This window comes from Hyla sarda, chromosome 4 (assembly GCF_029499605.1).
Source record: "Hyla sarda isolate aHylSar1 chromosome 4, aHylSar1.hap1, whole genome shotgun sequence".
NCBI classification, from domain to species: domain Eukaryota; kingdom Metazoa; phylum Chordata; class Amphibia; order Anura; family Hylidae; genus Hyla; species Hyla sarda.
In genome coordinates this window covers 274,282,929-274,304,623 of record NC_079192.1, presented here as the reverse complement: position 1 = coordinate 274,304,623, position 21,695 = coordinate 274,282,929, and the positions used below count along the sequence as shown (strand labels likewise).

The 21,695-nt window shown below is 45.8% G+C and overlaps 1 protein-coding gene across 2 annotated transcripts in view; it reads right to left on the bottom strand.

The window, feature by feature from the left end:
* The window catches only part of XPOT (exportin for tRNA), an 81,078-nt gene that overhangs the window by 41,709 nt on the left and 17,674 nt on the right, over positions 1-21,695 (bottom strand). The window contains exons 3-6 of one of the 2 annotated variants that reach the window (XM_056574277.1): positions 21,563-21,645; positions 6,316-6,372; positions 3,668-3,749; positions 2,027-2,245 (exon numbers count right to left, since the gene is read on the bottom strand). In XM_056574277.1, coding sequence (XP_056430252.1) covers positions 2,027-2,245; positions 3,668-3,749; positions 6,316-6,372; positions 21,563-21,645 — 441 coding nt within the window. The remainder of the gene's footprint in view (positions 1-2,026; positions 2,246-3,667; positions 3,750-6,315; positions 6,373-21,562; positions 21,646-21,695) is intronic. The other variant, XM_056574278.1, reaches the window with a different exon arrangement.

Genomic DNA, 21,695 nt, shown 5'->3' with positions numbered 1-21,695 from the left:
TGGACCACCGCCGTCTGCAACATCTTAAAGCCCAGAGTAGCATCAACTGATGCGAAGGTATGAATCTGGTAGCACCTGGAGAAAGAGTGCAAAGACGACCACGCGGACGCCTTACAGAACTGCAAGGCCGAAGCCACGTAGCAGAGGGCCCAGGATGCCCCGAAAAACGGGTGGAATGAGCCAAAGCCCTGAAGGGTGGGATCTTCCCCTTGCAGCGGTAAGCTCCCAAAATGGTTGTCTTGTCCAACGACCACAACAGGTTGAGGAACAAACGCTTCCAGGGATGAGAACGGGCCGGACAAAAGGACGGTAGGACGATGTTCTCATTGAGATGAAAAAGCCAAAACCATATCAGGTACGAAGGACGGACCTGGACGGAAAACAAAACAACTTGTCCTGGTATACAACCAGGAATGGAGAACGGCAGGAGAGTGCTGCCAGCTCTGACACCCTCCTAACAGAGGGAAGAGCAATAAGGAACTCCACTTTCCGGGGAAGGAGGCGAAGAGAAATGTCCCTGAGAGGTTCAAAAGGGGGGCCTTGCAGGGCATCTAAGACCAAGTGCAAGTCCCAAGGGAAAAAAGGGGACTGATAAGGAGGAGCAGCTTGTGCCACTCCCTGGACTAGGTTCGGACATGATAATTGAACGCCAGAGAACGTTGAAAAAGGAATGGAAACGGCCGAACCTTTGACCCCTAAGGGAGCTGAAAGCCAACCACGACTGGAGAAAAAGGCTGAGTTTCACACCAACAGAAATAAGACCGCCAGGTATGGTGGTAAATCTTTGCAGAGGAAGGCTTGTGAGCCCTCAGCATGGTGCGTACCACTTGGGAAGAGAAACTGCGGGTCCTCAGAACCGCTGTCTCAACCGCCACGCCGTCAAAAGCACAGACTGCAAATAGGGGTGGCACAGAAGACCTGATATAGGAGGTCTGGACGATAGGGAAGGTGCAGCGGTAAGTAGTTCAGGAGCCTGACCACGATGACGTACCACGCCCGCCGGGGCCAGTCTGGGCCACGAGAATGGTGGAAACTCCCTCTGCTGTGAGTTTCCTCAGGCCCCCGAAAAGAGAGGAAAGGGAGAAAACAGATAAGGTAGGTCAAAGCCCGACCAATAAACAGATAAGGTAGGGCAAAGCCCGACCAAGAGAGAGGAACGCTTGGTTGTGGTGGGACGTGGAGGTGTCCACGCCTGGAGCGCCCCAGAGGTTGCAGATCACTGCAAACACCTCCGGATGTAGGGACCACTCACCATGGACGGCTGAGGACCGGCTGAGAAAGACCACATCCCAGAGACGCCCGGCATGAAGAGTGCTGAGATGGCTGGAAACCTGAGTTCCGCCCAGAAGGGAATTTCCTGAGTCCCCACCTGAAAACAGGAAAGAAAACGGAATAAAAAACTAACATCCCTAAATCTAGGGAAATAAAACATAAGACCTGGTCTGGAGAGAACTCCAGACCATGTCCCCCTCCTTAAGACACTAAGCTAAAACTGATTACCTCAGGTGCCTGTGGGCGGGTATACTCTGCTGGGAGGAGCAGACTTTTCTTGTTGCCATAGTGTCAAGCCTCCTAGTGACAGGAACACCCATGGTCTGTGTCCCCCAATGGAGCCGATAGAGAAAAAAGCGTTTTTTGGGATAATCATACCAGCTCTAAAAGGCAAAGGTAATTTTGGATTACTGTTCTAAACACATTTCACATATAAGTGTTAGGTGATACAGTATGTCTCAAAAGTTGAGCTTTAAAGAGAAAAAAAAAAAAAAAAAGAAATTTGCAGAAAGAGCTGGTGCGTCTGGGCTGCTTCTACTGACACTAAGCTAAAACTAATAAGCTGCTTCAGTACAGGCTATACCTCTCTTGCAGATATGGAGGCAACACTTTCATTGCTATGTGTGGCCTCCTAGTGGCAGTGGCTTATACTTACAGTCTTCTGTGTCCCCCAAAGACAAGAGCGAAGAAAAAATAAAAATAAAAAGTCTCATTCCTTTTAGACAGGTAAATATGCAATGTTTTTTTTTTTTACCTCTGGTGTATGAATTATATCCCGATCAACTACCTCTGCGTCAACAGCCATTAGAATTCTGAGATACAAGTCAACGCCTCGGGGGTTGAGACCCACAACGGACAAAACGTCAAAGAAAAACTTAGGCCATGCTGTCAGATAGTCTCTGACAAAGATTATAGCAAATACTTGTGCAGCTTTGTTACGGATAAAGGTTTTTTCTGGTTGAGCATTAAGCATCTGCAATAGAGAAAAATAGGAATTGAAACAAAAAAAAAAGAAAAAAAAAGAAAAAACATGGTCTACATTTTATTAAAAGCGATAGTTTACAAACAAAACAGGGTTGTTTCAAAAAGCAATATATACTAGGTGAAAGGTAAGAAAATGCACCAAATTGTTTCTAACATTGTACTGCATCAAACTTCTCTTTATTCTGTAGGTCCATACGATTAAAATGATACCCTACTTATGTTGATTTTGTCACAATTCGGGGAAAAATCATAACTACATGCAGGAAAATGTATACATTAAAAATGCCATTTTCTGACCCCTATAACTTTTTTGTTTTTCCGCATATGGATAACATCTCGTAGGATAACATTGATCAATGATTCTGCTGCTTGACTGCTCATCCCTGGATTTCAGGCACTGAGCAGTCAATCGGCAACGCAGGAGGAAGGTAGGGGTTTCACCTCGGCAGTCCTGAACAGCCCCCTGAGCTAGCCGGGAGTAGTTTACTTTCACTTTAGACACGGCGATAAACTTTGAACGCCGCGTCTAAAGGGTTAATAGCGCTCTCCACCACGATCAGTGCCGCACGCTTTTAGCCACGGGTCCCGGCTGTTAGAGGCCGGGCCTGACTCGCTATGACATGGGCGCTGTGAGGTGGGGGAAAGAGGCATGTTGTACAGAGGTGACAGTTGCACTTAAATTTTGCATTCAGGAAAAAGAAGTACAAAGAGGTCCATAGCCTTTAAAAGGTTTTCATCCAAAATACAGTGACCCCCCGACCTATGATGGCACCGACATACAATAATTTCAACATATGACGGCCTCTCAGAGGCCATCGCATGTTGAAGGCAGCATCAACATACGATTCATTTGTATGTCGGGCCATCGCATAAACGGCTATTCGGCAGCGCAGCCTGCTTCAGCTGCCACCTGATAGCTGTTTACGGTGCCCTGTGTTCTCCGGTGATGGTCTCTTACCTGTCCCCGGCGCTCCAGACCATCCTCTTCGGGATCCCCTGCATCGCAGTCATCACGTCGCCGTGCATGCCGTCTTGTCATCCAATAGGAGCGGCGTGCGTAGCAACTTGATGACGGCGATAAGGAACGACGATCCCGGGAAGCGGAGACACCACGGGGATGCTGCGACAGCGATGGACAGCGACATCCAGGGCAGTGGTGATGGTCCGGAGCGGCGGGGACAGGTGAGTATACCTTCCTATATTTAACAATGCACAGATCCCTCAACATATGATGGTTCATTTGGAACGAATTACCATCGTATGTTGAGGGACCACTGTACTCTAAATGTAACCTAATTTACTATGGTGTGCTCCAGGTAAAAACCACAGCAATAATCTTGTACAAGATGCTACTGTTTAATGTTTGATATGAATTTACTAAATTAACATCTATACCAGATAAAGGGCTTACATTAATATATACCTGAGCTTGAAGCCAAGTGATTAGCGTTTCCCTTATTAGTTGTTGCTGGTGTGCTGTCAACTCAGCATACCTAAAAAAAAGAATTACATAATTTCCATTTTAGTATCATGAAGATTATTCACCAGTTACACCATTTAAACATTTTTTTTGGAACTTTTTAAAAATGGCCTACCCTCAGCATAGACCATAAAAATCTGACTGGGGGTCCAACACCCGGGGACCCCTGCTGCGGCAATGCCAGGTACTCTGCTAGTTAAATGATAAAACACGGCATCAAATCTGCAGCAGAACGTGTACATGTGAATGTAGCTTAAATCAGATTTAACAAAAAAGAAAACTGTCACATGTTCACTCCCACACTAACCACAGGTACTGACGGCTAGTGCGGGCGATGCGGATTCATATGATCCCTACCTTGCCCAGATCCGTCCAGCCGTTCGCCCGCAATCTTAGTTTTGCTATATATGCACATATGGCTGTAACTGGCACGGGCGAGGTTTTCAGGAGCCTAGTGGAACGCAGATGGTGGAGCATTGGCTCCATACATTGCGTTGTTGCTGTGCCTGGTTATTTTAGCTCAGCTCCCATCAATTTCTGCCAGAAAGTTAAACAGATTTATAAATGACTTCTATTTAAAAATGTTAAGCCTTCCTATACTTATTAGCTGCTGTATGCTAAAGTTTTAAAGTTCTTTCCAGAACTCTGCTGTCACCTCTGTCCATATCAGGAACTGTCCAAAGCAAATCTTTATAGCAAACCTCTCCTGCTCTAGACCATTCCTAAAACTGGCTGAGGTGGCAGCAGGGAGCATTGTTGTTAGACTGGAAAGAACTATATAAAAACGTTTTCTAGAGCATACACCAGCTTATAAGTACTGGAAGGATTTAAGTAAATTACAAATTTGTGTAACTTTCTGGCACCAGATAATTTGACATTTTTTTCCCTCAAGAGTACCCCTTTAAGGATAGGCCATTAATTAAAAAGATTCATGAAACCCCTTTAAAGGAAACATTCACAAGTACAGAATCTGCTGCTGATAGACCACAACGTAATCTTTACTGTACATATAGAACTCAACGTATGTATGTTTGTTCCAGCATCACTACCAGACGGCTGGAAATATTTTGCTGAAACTTTGTACATGTAACTTATGACAACTTAAAATATATAAAATCGAAATAAACCCCAACTCATCCCCATTTCCAAGGGTCAGCATTTTTGTCTTAAAAGGGTAATCGAGGAAAAAAAAAATTGTTTTCTCATATCAACTGCCTCCAGAAAGTTAAATAGATTTGTAAATTACTTCTATTAAAAAAATCTTAATCCTTCCAATAATTATCATCTGCTGAAGTTGTGTTGTTCATACAAGTCTATTTTTCTCTTTCCTCTGCTTTTTCTCTCCCATAAAGTTTAGGAAGAAAGACTGGGCAATGCCGGGTACTCTTCTAGTTAAATGATAAAACATGGCATCAAATCTGCAGCAGAACCTGTACATGTGAATGTAGCCTAAATCAGATTTAACAAAAAAAATCTATAAAAAAGGAAAACCCCCTTCCCATTGCCAGACAAAAGCAAGTCAGCTGGCTCCACCGTCACTGTGGCAGAAACTGTAGAAAAAAGATCTTCTCATAAGATAATTTGCAAGATCTCTTAAAATAAATAAAAAATGTGTGGTTTCCAAATCATTTCCAAATCTGTTTAATTTTCTGGCACGTTGAATAAAAAAAATAAAAACACAAAAAAAAAAATGTTTTCCGGTGGAGTAGCCCTTTAAGTGACATTTACTTTCGTTCACCTGTACTATAACCCAGTGTATTGGGTTTAGTGCAGGTTGAACAGGTGTTGGTTGCTCAAAAAGTTATCCTTTATCCACAGGTTAAGGGTAATCTATCTGATCATGGGGATCTGACTGCTACCTCTGGCAGCTCATCATGGCGGTCCCAGAAGTTGGATCCCCCACGATCAGATAGTTATCCGGTATCCTTTGAATAAAGTATAACTTAGCATGTTGGGAAAACCACTTTAAAGTAGAACTCCGGCAGGACAGTTTTTTTCTTCTAACTATGGCCATTGTGTGGGATAAAACAAAAACACAAACATCTACTTACCTCCAGTGCTCCTGTGTTGCCTCCCGTGTTCTGCTACTAATAGTCTTACTGAAGCTCCAGCGTAACTCATCTACAGAAGCACCCGGGCCCAATGTATGACAACTTGGGACTGGGTGTTTCCATAGCCAACAATTAAACTACAGCTTCAGGAAGACGACCGTTGCACAAGACCGAAGCAGGACATAGGAGGCACCGCAGGATCGCTTGAGGTGAGGTAATTTTATTTTTTTATATCCTACATAATGATCATAGTAAGAAAAATGTAATGGAGAACTCCACTGGAGTAAAAGGATAATCTGAATATCTCTCCACACAATGGATTTTTCTTTGTTTTTATTTTTTTTATTGCCATTTTTTTGCCACAAATCACATTCTTTCCAAAATACAGCACGCTCTATATGAAGCAGTGTTGTCGGTTTTAAGGCTTTTTTTTGGGAAATAAAAAAAGGTAACTGAAGCGGGGGAAGGAGGTCTAAAAACTTGGATATTTGTGGGACAATTTCTGAAACACATTAAAATGGTACAAACTTGAACTTGATTTGGTGTTCCAGAACTTGAAAGCAGAAGAACTTGACGTGATCATCACTGAAACAACACACAAAAACGATGTCAACATGATTAGAGAGAAAAAAAGATCAAGCTTCATTAAAGTCACTTTATTCTTCAAAGCGAAATGTTGTTAATTGACTGACAATGACGGGTTAAAACATTCAAACTAAGTTGTCAATAAATACAAAGTAGCCCTAAAAAAAGTAGTCTCAATTTGCAAGTAGGAAGGGTAGAGGAGCCGAGGGAATCAATGGCACAGTCAGTAATATCAGTGGTGCCATTAGGCCATGAAGAACTGTATGGTCAAGCAATCAACCATGATCTGTAGAAAACATTCCACATAAGGACAACTAGTACAACATTTTTCAGCTGGGACGGATGCGTTAAAAAGGGAATACCTGATTTAACTTAGGCTGGTTTCACACACCACAATTTTTAATGCAGTTCTTTGAGCCACAGCCAGATGTTTGCTATAAGTCTACAAAGAAATATAAAACTACCTACAATGCCTTTTTGTAGCAATTTTTTTTTAATTGGGGTGCGTTTTTGGGTTAGTTGCATGCTGTAGCCATGTATTGTCACCCAGTTAGTAGCGTTTTCTCATACTGATGGCTATTGTTATTTAATATTGCTTAAAGTAGTACGCCAGGATTTTTTCCTTTCATGGAGCAGCATAGGCTATAAGAATATTGTGGTAGTTCTTTTGTATGCCTCGTACTTACATGTTTAAGCAATGATGATTTTTATTTCCACTATGAAATGATTTTCTAATCCTGCCTACACCTCCCATGAATGTATTTATTTATTTATTTGGGGGGGTGGGGGGGGGTGGGAGTGCGTACGGTACGCTAGTGCGTAGGGGGAAGAGAGGGGTTCATCAATGCAGTTTCCCAAGTAAGTTCACGGGGTCCTCTCATTACCTGGCTAGACTCCAGAAGACTAAACTGCGGAGACTCATAAGTGGGTTGGGGTTAGTTCACATTATGTGCAGTTTTTTATTTAAATTATAATTTGTTTTTATTGAGATAAATGTTGCTTTAATGACAAAATGGTAGAGAGGCTCGTATTAACCAAGTAAGTCAAAAGAGATCACAACTGTATTATAAAATTTTTTTGAAGTCTTCAGGGTATATTTATATATTGCAATTTTGCTGTTTTGGTTCTGTGTTTACTGCAATTTTCAAAATTGTACAAATTATAAATTTTAACTCATTGGACCACCTGTAGCACTAGCTGAGGCGGGAAACTGCTGTGGTCAGTGATTGGTTGAGTGGAGCTTTTAACATGATGTACAGGTGAACAGGCAGCAATCCACAGGATAGGTGATAAGTATCAGAGTGTGATAGGTGGATAGGTGCATGTAACAGATTTCTGAAACATTAAACATTAAGTTTCTGTGCGTCCGGATGGTGATCACATGACAGAATTATAGTAATGAAACAGATTGCACTGTAGGACTAGTGATGGTGAATGTGCATGATGGGGAATAAAAATAAATAAATAAATAAAAACATGTAACGCTCAATACAATTTTGTGTTGGATGCACTTCTGGCTTTGCCTGACAACATACCTGTTTATAGTATGTTGATCAGCCCGCATACTATAAGCACGCTATGCAGGGGTGTGGAAATAAAAAAATAAAATAAAAAAAACTACTTGTCCAAGGGACTAAAACGGAACACAATCTACTTGTCCCTTATGACGAAGCACTTTTCCCGGGACATAGATTAGTCTGTAAATAAGGCCTTTATTAATAGAAACTTAATAGGCAGACCAGTATGTCACCCCATTAGGTGGATGGAGCCCCTGATAAGTCTGCCCCATTAAATAGGTAGTCCCCCCTTTCACGTAGAAATGTCCCTTTATCAGGTAGGTAGGTACGTCCCCTCATCACATAGGCAGGCATGAAGGGCTCCCCTAGTATGTAAATATATATGTCCCCCCAGTTGGTAAAAAGGTAGGGCTCCCCAGACAGAGCCCCAGATAGAAATGAGCCCCATTAGGTAGAGCCTCCCCCAGAAGGTGGACAGGCCCCAGATAGATATGATACCCATCAGGTATGTAGTCACAGCTTTCCAAACTTTTCACGGTGACACCATTACATAGTTTGGTGACACACTCCTTGATACACTGCCACTTGCATGCATCACGTTGCGAGTCGACAATGCATAACGTAGTGCCAGTATCAGCATTAGAAAAGCCGCTACCATTCTGTGCCAGTTCATTCCCCCCCCTTTATCACACCCTGTGTCATATCATTCCCCTGTGCCTTTATTTTCCCCCCTTCTCCGATTCTCCCTGTGCCATTATATTTCAGCCTCTCCTCCCCCTGTGCCATTATATTTCAGCCACCCCCCCGTGCCTTTATATTTCAGCCCCCCCCGTGCCATTATATTTCAGCTCCCCCCCCGTGCCATTATATTTCAGCCCCCCCCGTGCCATTATATTTCAGCCCCCCCCCGTGCCATTATATTTCAGCCCCCCCCGTGCCATTATATTTCAGCCCCACCCGTGCCATTATATTTCAGCCCCACCCCCTGTGCCATTATATTTCAGCCCCACCCCCTGTGCCATTATATATTACACGCTCCCCTCCTTTGTCACATCATTCACTGATTCACCAAACTCCCTCCCCTGGCTTTTACCTGTCCTCAGTCCTCATGTGCACTCCAGCGGGCTCAAGGGGTTGGCAGTTATGTTGCTGCACCATATCAGTCCTGACAGAGGTGTGCGCGATGAGTGACGGGGTGAGAATGATTGCCCCATTATATGTGAATTTCTCAGGCATTTAACCCTGCTTGCCCGAAGCAGGGCTAAATGCCTGAAGAATTCACCTGCCCGGCACTGCATGTCCCAGGCGTCGGACGATACAATTTCCACATCCCTGATAATTGTATGTAGATTTACCATTTGTTTCATCGTATCTTGTGTTCCGCCACCACAGTTTTTAATTTGTCCAATGTGTTTATGGGATTCTATGGATTGTATATGAGAAAATACAATACCCCCCCCCCCCCATCATCATGTGACCTGTGGGCACTAGGGATCGACCGATTATCGGTATGGCCGATAATCAAGATTTGGGGCATTATCGGTATCGGCAATTACCTTGCCGAAAAGCCGATAATGCCCCGCCCCGCGTCCGCCCCCCCCGACCCACCGCACCCCCCACCGTAGTGCTGGGCGGTATACCGGTATGGATTTTTGCCCATACCGCTATACCGTACGGGCCCCTCCCCCACCCTCCGAGTCAATTAAAAAAATTTAACTTACCCGTAATGGCGGTGGTTCGGGCCATCCATCCTTCCTGTAGTGTCCGGCGGCATTCCGGGTGGAGGGTGAACCGGTCTGGGCTGTCCTTCTCCGGTGGTCATCTTCTCCACTCCGGGCAGGCTCCGGCCTAGTACGCTGCACAGACGCTGCTACGCCGTGACGTCAGGTGCGTCGCTGAGCACGGGCATCACTGCGCAGCGGCGTCTATGCTGCGTTACTAGGCCGGAGCCTGCCCGGAGTGGAGAAGATGACCCCCAGAGAAGAAGGACAGCCCGGACCGGTTCACCCTCCACCCGGAATGCCGCCGGACACTACAGGAAGGAAGGATGGCCCGGACCACCCTGACAGGTAGGGGGGGGAGAAGCGGGTGGTGGCGGCGGCGGTCTATGGCACCGCAAAAGCCACTGCAGTGCATTGATTTTAAGCACCCGCTTTAAATCAATGATCTGCAGCGGTGTCGCGGGGGGATAAATATCCGATAACTTATACCGGAATATCAGTATAAGTTATCGGCTATCGGCCCTAACCTCCACCGATTATCGGTATCGGCCCTAAAAAAAGTTATCGGTCGATCCCTAGTGGGCACTCCTCCCCCCCCCCCCCCCCCCGCTAATCATATGTGACCCGTGAGCACTTCTCTCCCCCCCCCAAATAATTATCAGCCGTTGTGCTGATGCCTGATGAAGTTGGTCATCCAGCGAAACGCGTTGCATGCCGGGTAAGTTAAACATTTTTTACCTTTGGAGTTATGTGCGCCTGCTCTATCCTGTGCTATTCCTTGCAGGGGTGTGGCAATTAAAAAAAAAACTACTTGTCCAAGGGACTAAAGCGGAACACAATCTACTTGTCCCTCAAGAAAATCCACTTGTCCTGGTTGATGAAATAATTTCAACCAAAATAGTCTGATCCCCCCCCACTAGACCACCAGGGATGGATATAAGATCCTTTAGACACTGCTGACAGCGGTGATCTAATGGGTTAATAGGTGATCGCAGTATGCCAGGATATTAGAGGCGGGAGAGCTGTATCTCCTCTTACACCCGAGGTAAGTCCAGAAAAGTCTACATGTAACTTTTTGATCACCTTATAAAAAATTTCTCATATGAAGTGCCCAAAAATGAGCAATTCTGGACTCTTATTTACATTTACACCGTTCACCGTATGGTTTAATTAACATCATATTTTAATAGTCTGGACATTTCCACATGTAGAGATACCACTTATGTTTATTTTTGTACATTATTTTTATTTAAAGAAAATTGGAAACTTATTAGGAAAGGGGCTTATTCACATATATACGCACTTTTTAAAATATTTTAATCACTATTTTTCAGTCTCAATAGGGACTTATGTGTTACTGGGGGTGTGTTCTGTTTCTCCAGTTTATATGGTGCATTTTGTGTCAGAAAATGCTGGAAGTTGCATTTAGTTACTAGATAACTACAACACCCAGCATGCCCTGATACAGTCTATGGTTGTGTGGGTGTTGCAGCATGTTGCACTGTATAGTAGGACAGTTAAGGTTATTGTGTAACATGCCGGGAGTTCAGTGCGGGTGCCGCTAAAAATAAATAAAATTAGATGGCACAACTGCCCTAATGCCCAACGTGACAGTCCGCTCCTATACAAAACATTTATGCATACACATATCATACATGCACCAGCCACTGCCCCCATATACATACACACACACACACACACACCCCCGTAACTGCCCCCCCCCCACATCATACATTACATATACACATACACTCACACCATACATATGCACACATCATACATACACCTGCCGCTGCCCATCATACATCAAATACATACACATCATACATTACATACACATCACACAGACATCATACACACATACACTCACACCATACATATCCACCAGTGTTTCCCAACCAGGGTGCCTCCAGCTGTTGCAAAACTACAACTCCCAGCATGCCCAGGGCATGTTGGGAGTTGTAGTTTTCAACAGCTGGAGGCACCCTGGTTGGGAAACACTGATATACACCATACATATGTACACATCATACATACACCTGCCGCTGCCCCCCCATCATACATTACATACACACATCCACTCACACCATACATATACAACCACCCTTCCTGCCGCCGTCTGCATTCTCGGTCTCCTCACCTGAGCCGCCATGAGTGGACATCAGAGCTGTAGTCACCGCCGGTGTGAGGTGAGATTTCCGTCCTCACCCTCCCCCCCCCCCGCTCTGTGTTTTCCCCGTGCAGACAAGCAACCTCCCCGTGGTGGATTAGGTCCTGTTTAGACAGAGCGAGGGGGAGGGGTAGAGCTGAGTGCGGGGGATGGAGCTGTGCACGGAGCTGTCTACATCCTCTCTCTCACCCTGCTGTGTCTTCTGAGCTGTGTCCTCCATCCTCCGGGAGGGGAGATAAGGGGGCTCTGCAGTCAGCTGGAGGCCGCCGCCCCCTCCATACACTCTGAGTGCCGGTGTGAGGTGTAGACTTGTATCGGCTCCTGCGCCTCACACCGGCATTAAAGAAAAATAAGGGGGAAGTCTGTCTGTCCCTGCTAGCCCGATACAGGGCTAAATCTATAAACAATTCACCTGCCCGGCGCCCAAAACTACTTGTTCCGGGCGTCGGGCTATAGGATTTCCACATCCCTGTCCTTGGATGGATCCGTCTGAGTGCTTCACCTGTGTTGCCAGGAGCGGCTGCTTACACCATAGTTGTACTTGGTTGCAGTACAACTCCACTCTGTCAGCATAATCGCTTTCGATCTTTCACACCGTATGTGTTACGTTGTCACACTAGGAGCGCTTTTCCTTTTGTTCTTAGTCGTCGTCCCCCCGCCGGTTTATCAGCCCAACGCTGCGCTGTCCCCCACATCGGGGGGGGGGGGGGGGGGAGGACTAATCATATGTGATCCGTGGGCACTTCTCTCCCCTCCAAATAATCAGCTGTTGTGCTGTACTGTACTATCCTGAACCCGGGCTTCAGAAACAAACTTTAACTCACCTTCTTCCTACGTTCCCCTGTTGTTCCGGAACCGGCCTCACGGTCCCTCCGCTGCTCTTGCTGCTTCCTGGTGATGGGAACGTCAACGATGTCCCGCCTCGGCCGGTGATAGGCTGTCATGTAATAAGCCGGCCAGAAGCTGGAGGGCTTACCTCTGCATTCATGGCTGCCTCCATAGATCTGCATTTGATTGAGCCTGCCTTGAGCAGGTCCAACCAAATGAACACAGATCAATGGAGTTCAATAGAACTGCATTGATCTGTATGAGGAATCTAATGATTTCTCCTAATGAAGTGTATAAAAAAAAAAAAAAAAGTTTAAGTTAAAAAAAATAAAAAACACCCATTAACCCCTTCCATATTAAAAGTTCATATCACCCCCCTTTTCCCATATAAAAAAATATGAAAACAAAATAAAAATAAACCATATTTGGTATTGGCGCGTGCATAATTGTCCAAATTATTAAAAAATAACATTTTATATCCCGTACGGTCAATTGCGTTAACGTTTAAAAAAATAAAAATAAAAAAAAACTATCACAGAATTGAGTTTTTTTTTATGTTTATAACATCATATCCCAGGAAAAAATGAAGTAAAAAGTGTTCAAAAAATACAATCAATATCAAAATGGTACCAATACATACAGCAGATTACGGCCCAAAAATTGAGCCCTTATACAGCCCGGTATACGGAAAAATAAAGATGTTATGTTATTTGGGTCAGGAATTTATTTTTTAAGAAGAAAAAAAATACACATTATTTTAATACTTTAGGTTGGCCTGATTATACCAATACCAAATGTAAGTTTGACCACAAGGTGAATAGCGAAAAAAGCCATACTATTTTGATTAAAATTATTTTGTCTACCAGGACAAGTGGATTTTCATGAGGGACAAGTAGATTGCGCTCCGTTTTAGTCCCTTGGACAAGTAGTTTTTTTTTTCCCACACCAGATATAATAATTTTTTTTTTTTTTACGTTATATTCACTTTTTATTATTAACTGTACCAGTATTCCTGACAGGCAGTGAAATAGTTACCATATAGTATGTGTGTGTGTATGTGTATGTGTGTGTATATATACACATATATATATATATATATATACATATACATATACATATACATATACATATACATATACATATATATATATATATATATATATATATATATATATATATATATATTTACCACATTGCATTTAGATTTATAAGCTAAGCAGCACTGCTATCTAGTGACATTTTTTGGGTACTGTTAACCCCTTAAGGACTCAGCCCATTTTGGCCTTAAGGACTCAGACAATTTAATTTTTAAGTTTTCATTTTTTCCTCCTCGCCTTCTAAAAATCATAACTCTTTTATATTTTTATCCACAGACTAGTATGAGGGCTTGTTTTTTGCGCGACCAGTTGTCCTTTGTAATGACATCACTCATTATATCATAAAATGTATGGCGCAACCAAAAAGCACTATTTTTGTGGGGAAATTAAAACAAAAAACGCAATTTTGCTAATTTTGGAAGGTTTTGTTTTCACGCCGTACAATTTATGGTAAAAATGACATGTGTTCTTTATTCTGAGGGTCAATACGATTAAAATTAGAAAAAGTTATTATATACTTTTATATTATTGTTGCGCTTAAAAAAAAAAACACAAACTTTTTAACCAAATTAGTACGTTTATAATCCCTTTATTTTGATGACCTCTAACTTTTTTATTTTTCCGTATAAGCGGCGGTATGGGGGCTCATTTTTTGCGCCATGATCTGTACTTTTTTTTGATACCACATTTGCATATAAAAAACTTTTAATACATGTTTTATTATTTTTTTTTAATAAAATGTATTAAAAAAGTAGGAATTTAGAATTTTTTTTTTCGTTCACGCCGTTCACCGTACGGGATCATTAACATTTTATTTTAATAGTTCGGACATTTACGCACGCGGCGATACCAAATATGTCTATAAAAAATGTTTTTTACGCTTTTTGGGGGCAAAATAGGAAAAAACGGACATTTTACTTTTTTATTGGGGGAGGGGATTTTTCACTTTTTTTTTACTTTTACATTTTTTTTTTTTACACTTGAATAGTCCCCATAGGGGACTATTCATAGCAATACCATGATTGCTAATACTGATCTGTTCTATGTATAGGACATAGAACAGATCAGTATTATCGGTCATCTTCTGCTCTGGTCTGCTCGATCTCAGACCAGAGCAGGAGACGCCGGGAGCCGGACGGAGGAAGGTGAGGGGACCTCCGTGCGGCATTCTGAATGATCGGATCCCCGCAGCAGTGCTGCGGGCGATCCGATTATTCATTCAAATCGCGCACTGCCGCAGATGCCGGGATCTGTATTGATCCCGGTGCATTGCCGTGGAATGAGATTTGGCATAGAATGAAATGGTCCGCCTCCATCACATCCTATTGGCTCTCTCTTGTCACGTGACATATTTAAACGTCACGCATCGATGCGCACAGCAGTGTCAGTTTGGCTATCACAGGGAGAGGATCTCCACACCCTGTGATAGCTGAAGGTGTACGGAGCTCTCGTGGCCCGACAGAAGTTCACACATGTACGCAGCTCATACGGCTGCCTCATATACATTTACTGTTGATCCACAGCGCTATCGGGATCCCGATGCCCGATGGCGCTGTCATCAGGATCCCCACGCCCGCAGCTCTACACCCCGTCCCCCGCATCTCTACTCCCCGTCCCTCCGTAGCTCTACTCCCCGTCCCGTTAACGCTCAGGGAGCGGGGAACAGAAAGTAGAGCATCGGGCGCAGGTAAAGTAGTACTGCGCATGCGCAGCACTACGCGAATAACTTAACCTGCGCCCGATGCTCTACTTTCTGTCCCCCGCTCCCTGAGCGTTAACGGGACGGGGAGTAGAGCTGCGGGGGACGGCGAGTAGAGCTGCGGGCGTGGGGCGCTCGCGGGGACGCACACTGATGACAGCGCCATCGGGCATCGGGATCCCGATAGCGCTGTGGATCAACAGTAAATGTATATGAGGCAGCCGTATGAGCTGCGTACATGTGTGAACTTCTGTCGGGCCACAGAGGCCATGAGAGCTCCGTACAGCTTCAGCTATCACAGGGTGAAGAGATCCTCTCCCTGTGATAGCCAAATTGACACTGCTGTGCGCATCGATGCGTGACGTTTAAATATGTCACGTGACAAGAGAGAGCCAATAGGATGTGATGGAGGCGGACCATCTCATTCTATGGCAAATCTCATTCCACGGCAATGCACCGGCACCTGAGGGGTTAATGGCGGACGCCCGCGAGATCGCAGGCGTCGGCCATTGCCGGCGGGTCCCTGGCTGCGATCAGCAGCCGGGATCAGCCGCGCATGACACGGGCATCGCTCCGATGCCCGCGGTTATGCACAGGACGTAAATGTACGTCCTGGTGCGTTAAGTACCACCTCACCAGGACGTACATTTACGTCCTGCATCCTTAAGGGGTTAAGGATAAGTGTTGCATAGAAGATTCCAAAACACAGAGACAAGATCAGTTTTTTAGCCTCTGTATACACCCAGTATAACTGGAGATCAGAGTTAAAGGGGTATTCCAGGTTTATACATCTTATTCCCTATCCAAAGGATAGGGTATAAGATGTATGATTGCAGGGGTCCCGCCGCTGGGGACCCTCGTGATTAGAGATGAGCGAATTTACAGTAATTCGATTTGTCACGAACTTCTCAGCTCGGCAGTTGATGACTACATAAATTAGTTCAGCTTTCAGGTGCTCCGGTGGTCTGGAAAAGGTGAATACAGTCCTAGGAGAGTCTCCAGCCCACCGGAGCACCTGACAGCTGAACTCATTTATGCAGGCTTAAGTCATTAAAGGGGTACTCCGGCGCTTAGACATCTTATCCCCTATCCAAAGGATAGGGGATAAGATGCCTGATTGCGGGGGTTCCGCCGCTGGGGACTCCCGTGATCTTGCACACTGCACCCCGTTTATAATCAGTCCCCAAAGCGTGTTCGCTCCGGGTCTGATTACCGACGACCACAGGGCCGGTGGCGTGTGACATCACGCTTCCGCCACCGTGTGATGTCACGCTCCGCCCCTCAATGCAATATAGCTGTCAAGCCCCCTCCCATAGGCTTGCATTGAGGGGAAGAGCGTGACGTCACACGGGGGCGGAGGTGTGACGTCACATGCCGCTGGCCGTGGTCGTCGGTAATCAGACCCGGAGCGAACACGCTCCGGGGACTGATTATAAACGGGGTGCGGCATGCAAGATCACGGGAGTCCCCAGGGGCGGGACCCCCGCGATCAGGCATTTTATCTATCCTTTGGATAGGGGATAAGATGTCTAAGCGCCGGAGTACCCCTTTAACCGCCGAGCTGAGAAGTTCGTGGCGAATCGAATCACTAAATTCGCTCATCTCTACTCGTGATCTCAGTGCAGCCCCCAGCATTCTGTGCCAGGTGCTGCCTCCGAGACAAGGATGTCACGGCCACGCCCCCTGCATTCATGTCTATGGGAGGGAGCGTGATGACATCACAGGGGTGTGGAAATAAAAAAAAAAAAAAAAAAAAAAAAACTTTTCCAAGGGACTAAAACGGAACACAATCAAAATGTCCCTCATGATGAACCACTTGCCCTGGTACATAAAATAATTTCAAACAAAATAGTCTGCAAATAAGGTCTTTATTAATAGAAACTTAATAGGCAGACCAGTATGTCACCCCATTAGGTGGATAAGGCCCCTGATAAGTAAGTCCGCCCCATTAAATAGGTAGTCCTCACTTCAGGTAGGTATGTCCCTTTATCAGATAGGTACGTCCCCTCATCAGGTAGGCAGGCATGAAGGGCTCCCCTAGTATGTAAATAGGACCCCAGATATATGTGTCCCCGACAGTTGGTAAAAAGGTAGGGCTCCCAGACAGAGCCCCAGATAGAAATGACCCCCATTAGGTAGAGCTCCCCCAGTAGGTAGACAGGCCCAAAGATAGATATGATCCCCATCAGGTAGGGCTCCCATTTAAACAATTACACTCCCTAAGTCAGAGCTTTCCAAACTTTTCATGGTGACGCTCTTACATAGTTTGGTGACACACTCCTTGCTATACTGCCAACTGCATGCATCGCGGTGTGCGTCAACAATGCACAACATAGTACCAGTATCATCATTAGAAAAGCTGCTACCATCCTGTGTCATATCATTCCCCTTTGCCATTATATTTCCCCTTCTCTGATGCTCCCTGTGCCATTATATTTCAGCCCCACCCCCCCCCGTGCCATTATATATTTCAGCCCCACCCCCCCGTGCCATTATATATTTCAGCCCCACCCCCCCGTGCCGTTCTATATTTCAGCCCCACCCCCCGTGTCGTTCTATATTTCAGCCCCCCTCCCCGTTCTGTATTTCAGCCCCCCCCCTCCCCGTGCAGTTCTATATTTCAGCCCCCCCCCCTCCCCGTGCCGTTCTATATTTCAGCCCCCCTCTCCCCATGCCGTTCTATATTTCAGCCCCCCCCCTCCCCGTGCCGTTCTATATTTCAGCCCCCCCTCCCTCAAGCCATTATATTACACCCTCCCCTCCTTTGCCACATCATTCACTGATTCACCAAACCCCCTCCCCCTGCTTTTAGCTGTCCTCCGTCCCCATGTGCGCTGCGGTGTTGTTGGACCGCATCCTCAGTCCTAACGGAGGAGTGCGCGATGAGTGAAGTCAACGCACGCGCCTATGCCGGGACGCAGACGTCCTGCGCTGCTCGCTATAGGCTGCAGCATACAGCTGCAGTCTCTAGGAGTTTAGTGATGGGGTGAGAATGATTGCCCCGTTATATGTGAATTCCTGAAGAATTCACCTGCCTGGCACTCAGAACTGCGTGTCCCGGGCGTCCGGGGATACAATATCCATATCCCTGGGTATGTGATCAGGCCTTAACCCCCTCCCCCCCCCCCCCCCCCCCCCCTCATCCATCTATAGGTCCTGGTATCTCACTTTTTACAAAAAGACCACAGGTCTTTATTTTAAGCATTAGATTAGACAAACAAGTTACACAGATTTGCATATTACATTTGCTTTTCTTGCTGGCACCTCTGTCCATGTCAGGTACTGTAAAGAGCAGAAGCAAACCCCTAGAGTACACCTATCCTGTTTTGGACAGTTCCCTTCACTTCCAATGAACAGTTGTGCCATGTTGCAAATAACATGCTAGGTATAATGCATAATAAACAAATGGACAATACTATATTAATACAGGGATGTGGAATTCCTATTGCCCGAGGCTCGGGACTAGCAGTTTTGGGCGCCGGGCAGGTGAATTTGGGCAAGCTGGGCCGGACCTGACAAGTGCGGCGGCGCTCTGCAGTCTGTATGGAGCGGGCTCCCGACTCCTGCCCACTCCATACTCTGCAGCCTGTGTCCTCCGAAAAAGAGCAGGGGAGATGAGAAGCTTTGTACAGCATTTGTCTTCTCTCCCCTGCTCTGCAAACGTCCGGGGGGGGGCGTGGCTTCTTGCTCCCCGTGCAGACCTGCCTCCTCTGCCTTCATTCCACCCAGCTGTAGCTTCGGAGAGCTGAGGGGAGGAGGCGCGTCTGCACGGGGAGATGCATGCGGCGATCACAGGGGAGTATGGAGCGGGCTCGGGATTCCTGCCCGCTCCATACTCTGCAGCCGGGGGCCGCCGCTAATAGCCAGCATGCGGCGATCGCCCTAACCCTTTAGATCGCCGCTGTCAAAGCTAACAGCGGCGTCTAAAGGGACATGTGAATGCTCCCTGGTGGGCTAGTGGGGTGGATCACCCCCCCCGCAGCGCGATCGCAGGGGGGGCGATCCACTATGGAGGTAGCCGGAGGGCTTACCTCTGTTCCCTGCTGTCCCGCTCTGTCATTGATAGATCCTGGCTGGACTAGGCTCTATCAATGGATCACAGAGCACACAGATTAATAGAGTTCGATAGAATCTATTCATCTGTCCGAGGAATCGAATGATTCCTCCTATAAGTGTAATAAAGTGTAAAAAAAAAAAAAAAAAAAAAAGTTTTAAAAGTTTGAAAGACACACATTAACCCAGTGGTCTTCAAACTGTGCCCCTCCAGATGTTACAAAACTACAATTCCCAGCATGCCAGGACAGCCGTTGGCTGTCTGGGCATGCTGGGAGTTGTAGTTTTGCAACATCTGGAGGGCCACAGTTTGAAGACCGCTGCATTAACCCCTTCCATGTTAAAAGTTCAAATCACCCCCTTTTCCTATATAAAAACATGCAAACATAAAAATAAACATATTTGGTATCGCTTCGTGCGTAATTGTACAACCTATTAAAATATAACATTATGTATCCCGTACGGTAAATGTAAAAAAATACCAAACCACAGATTTGCAATTTTTATAATATCCCAGAAAAAAAAAGTTAAAAAGCGATTAAAAAGTCAGATCAATACCAAAATGGTACCGATACAAAAAACAGATTATGGCGCAAAAAATTAGCACTCATACAGCCTGGTGTGCGGAAAAAAAAACAAAGCTACAGGGGTTAAAAAACAGCAATTAAAAAAATTAGAAAAAGTTCAGAATTAGTAAAACATGACGTAAACGATACAAATCTGGTATCGCTGTAATCAGGCGCCTAAAGTATAAAACTAACATGTTACCTCAACCACAAGGTAAATGGTGTAGAAAAGAAAACCACCAAATCTGCTAAATTATCTTTTACTATTTCAATTTCACTTCCATATATATTATATATACACTGTATTTATCGGCGTATAACACGCACCTTTTAGGCTAAAATTTTTAGCCTAAAGTCTATGTGCATGTTATACGCCGATACACCCCCAGGAAAGGCAGGGGGAGAGAGGCCGTCGCTGCCTGCTTCTCTCCCCCTGCCTTTCCTGGGGTCTAGAGCCCTGCTGCCGGCCCTTCTCTCCCCCTGGCTATCGGCGCCACTGCCCGTTCTGTCACCCTGACTATCGGTGCCGGTGCCCCATTGCCGGCGCCGATAGCCAGGGGGAGAGAAGCGGCGCCGACAGCCAGGGGGAGAGAAGCGGCAGCGGTACCCATTGCCGGCGCCGCTGCCCCGTTGCCTCCCCCATCCCCGGTGGCATAATTACATGTTGCCTGGGTCGGGTCCGCGCTGCTGCAGGCCTCCGGCGTGCGTCCCCTGCGTCGTTGCTATGCACGGCGTGGCGCACTGACGTCATGCGCCGCGCCGTGCAGCGTATAGCAACGATGCAGGGGACGCGCGCCGGAGGCCTGAAGCAGCGCAGACCCCACCCCGGCAACAGGTAATTATGCCACCGGGAATGGGGGGAGCCTCCTGGCTGTCGGCGCCGCTTCACTCCCCCTGGATATTTGCGCCCGCAATGGGGCGCCGGAACCGATAGTCAGGGGGACAGAATGGGCAGCAGCGCCGATAGCCAGGGGGAGAGAAGGGCCGGCAGCATGGCTCTAGACCCCAGGAAAGGCAGGGGGAGAGAAGCGGGCAGTGACGGCCTCTTTCCCCCTGCCATTCCTGGGGGTGTATCGGGGTATACACGCGCACACACACGCACCCTCATTTTACCATGGATATTTGGGTAAAAACCTTTTTTTTACCCAAATATCCTTGGTAAAATGAGGGTGCGTGTTCTAGGCCGGTGCGTGGTATACCCCGATAAATACGGTGTATATATATATATATTTTTTTTTTGGTTTAGAGAATATGTTATTGAAAAATTAAAAGGTATCCTTATAGTAGGTAGTTATGGCTATTACAGGGCAAGGAGGAAAAAATTAGAGTGTAAAAGCAAAAATTGGCCTGGGCAAGTGGATCGTCATGAGGGACAAGTAGATTTTGCTCCATTTTAGTCCCGTGGACAAGTATTTTTTTTATAAAAATTTCCACACCCCTGATTAATAGATACACATCTGAACTCAGAAATCAAATATCTGAATCCCACACCTAGAAAACCTCAGAATTCATTTAAACAGTCAGACAAAACTGTCTTACCTATATATACGTTGGGCTAAAGCTTCAGCACAGACCTGCCATGCATCTTGTGATACTTTCAGTTGTTCAAAATAGGCCAATGCCTGGAATTAAAATAAATACTCTGTCAGTCTAACAACATATATTATTCAGT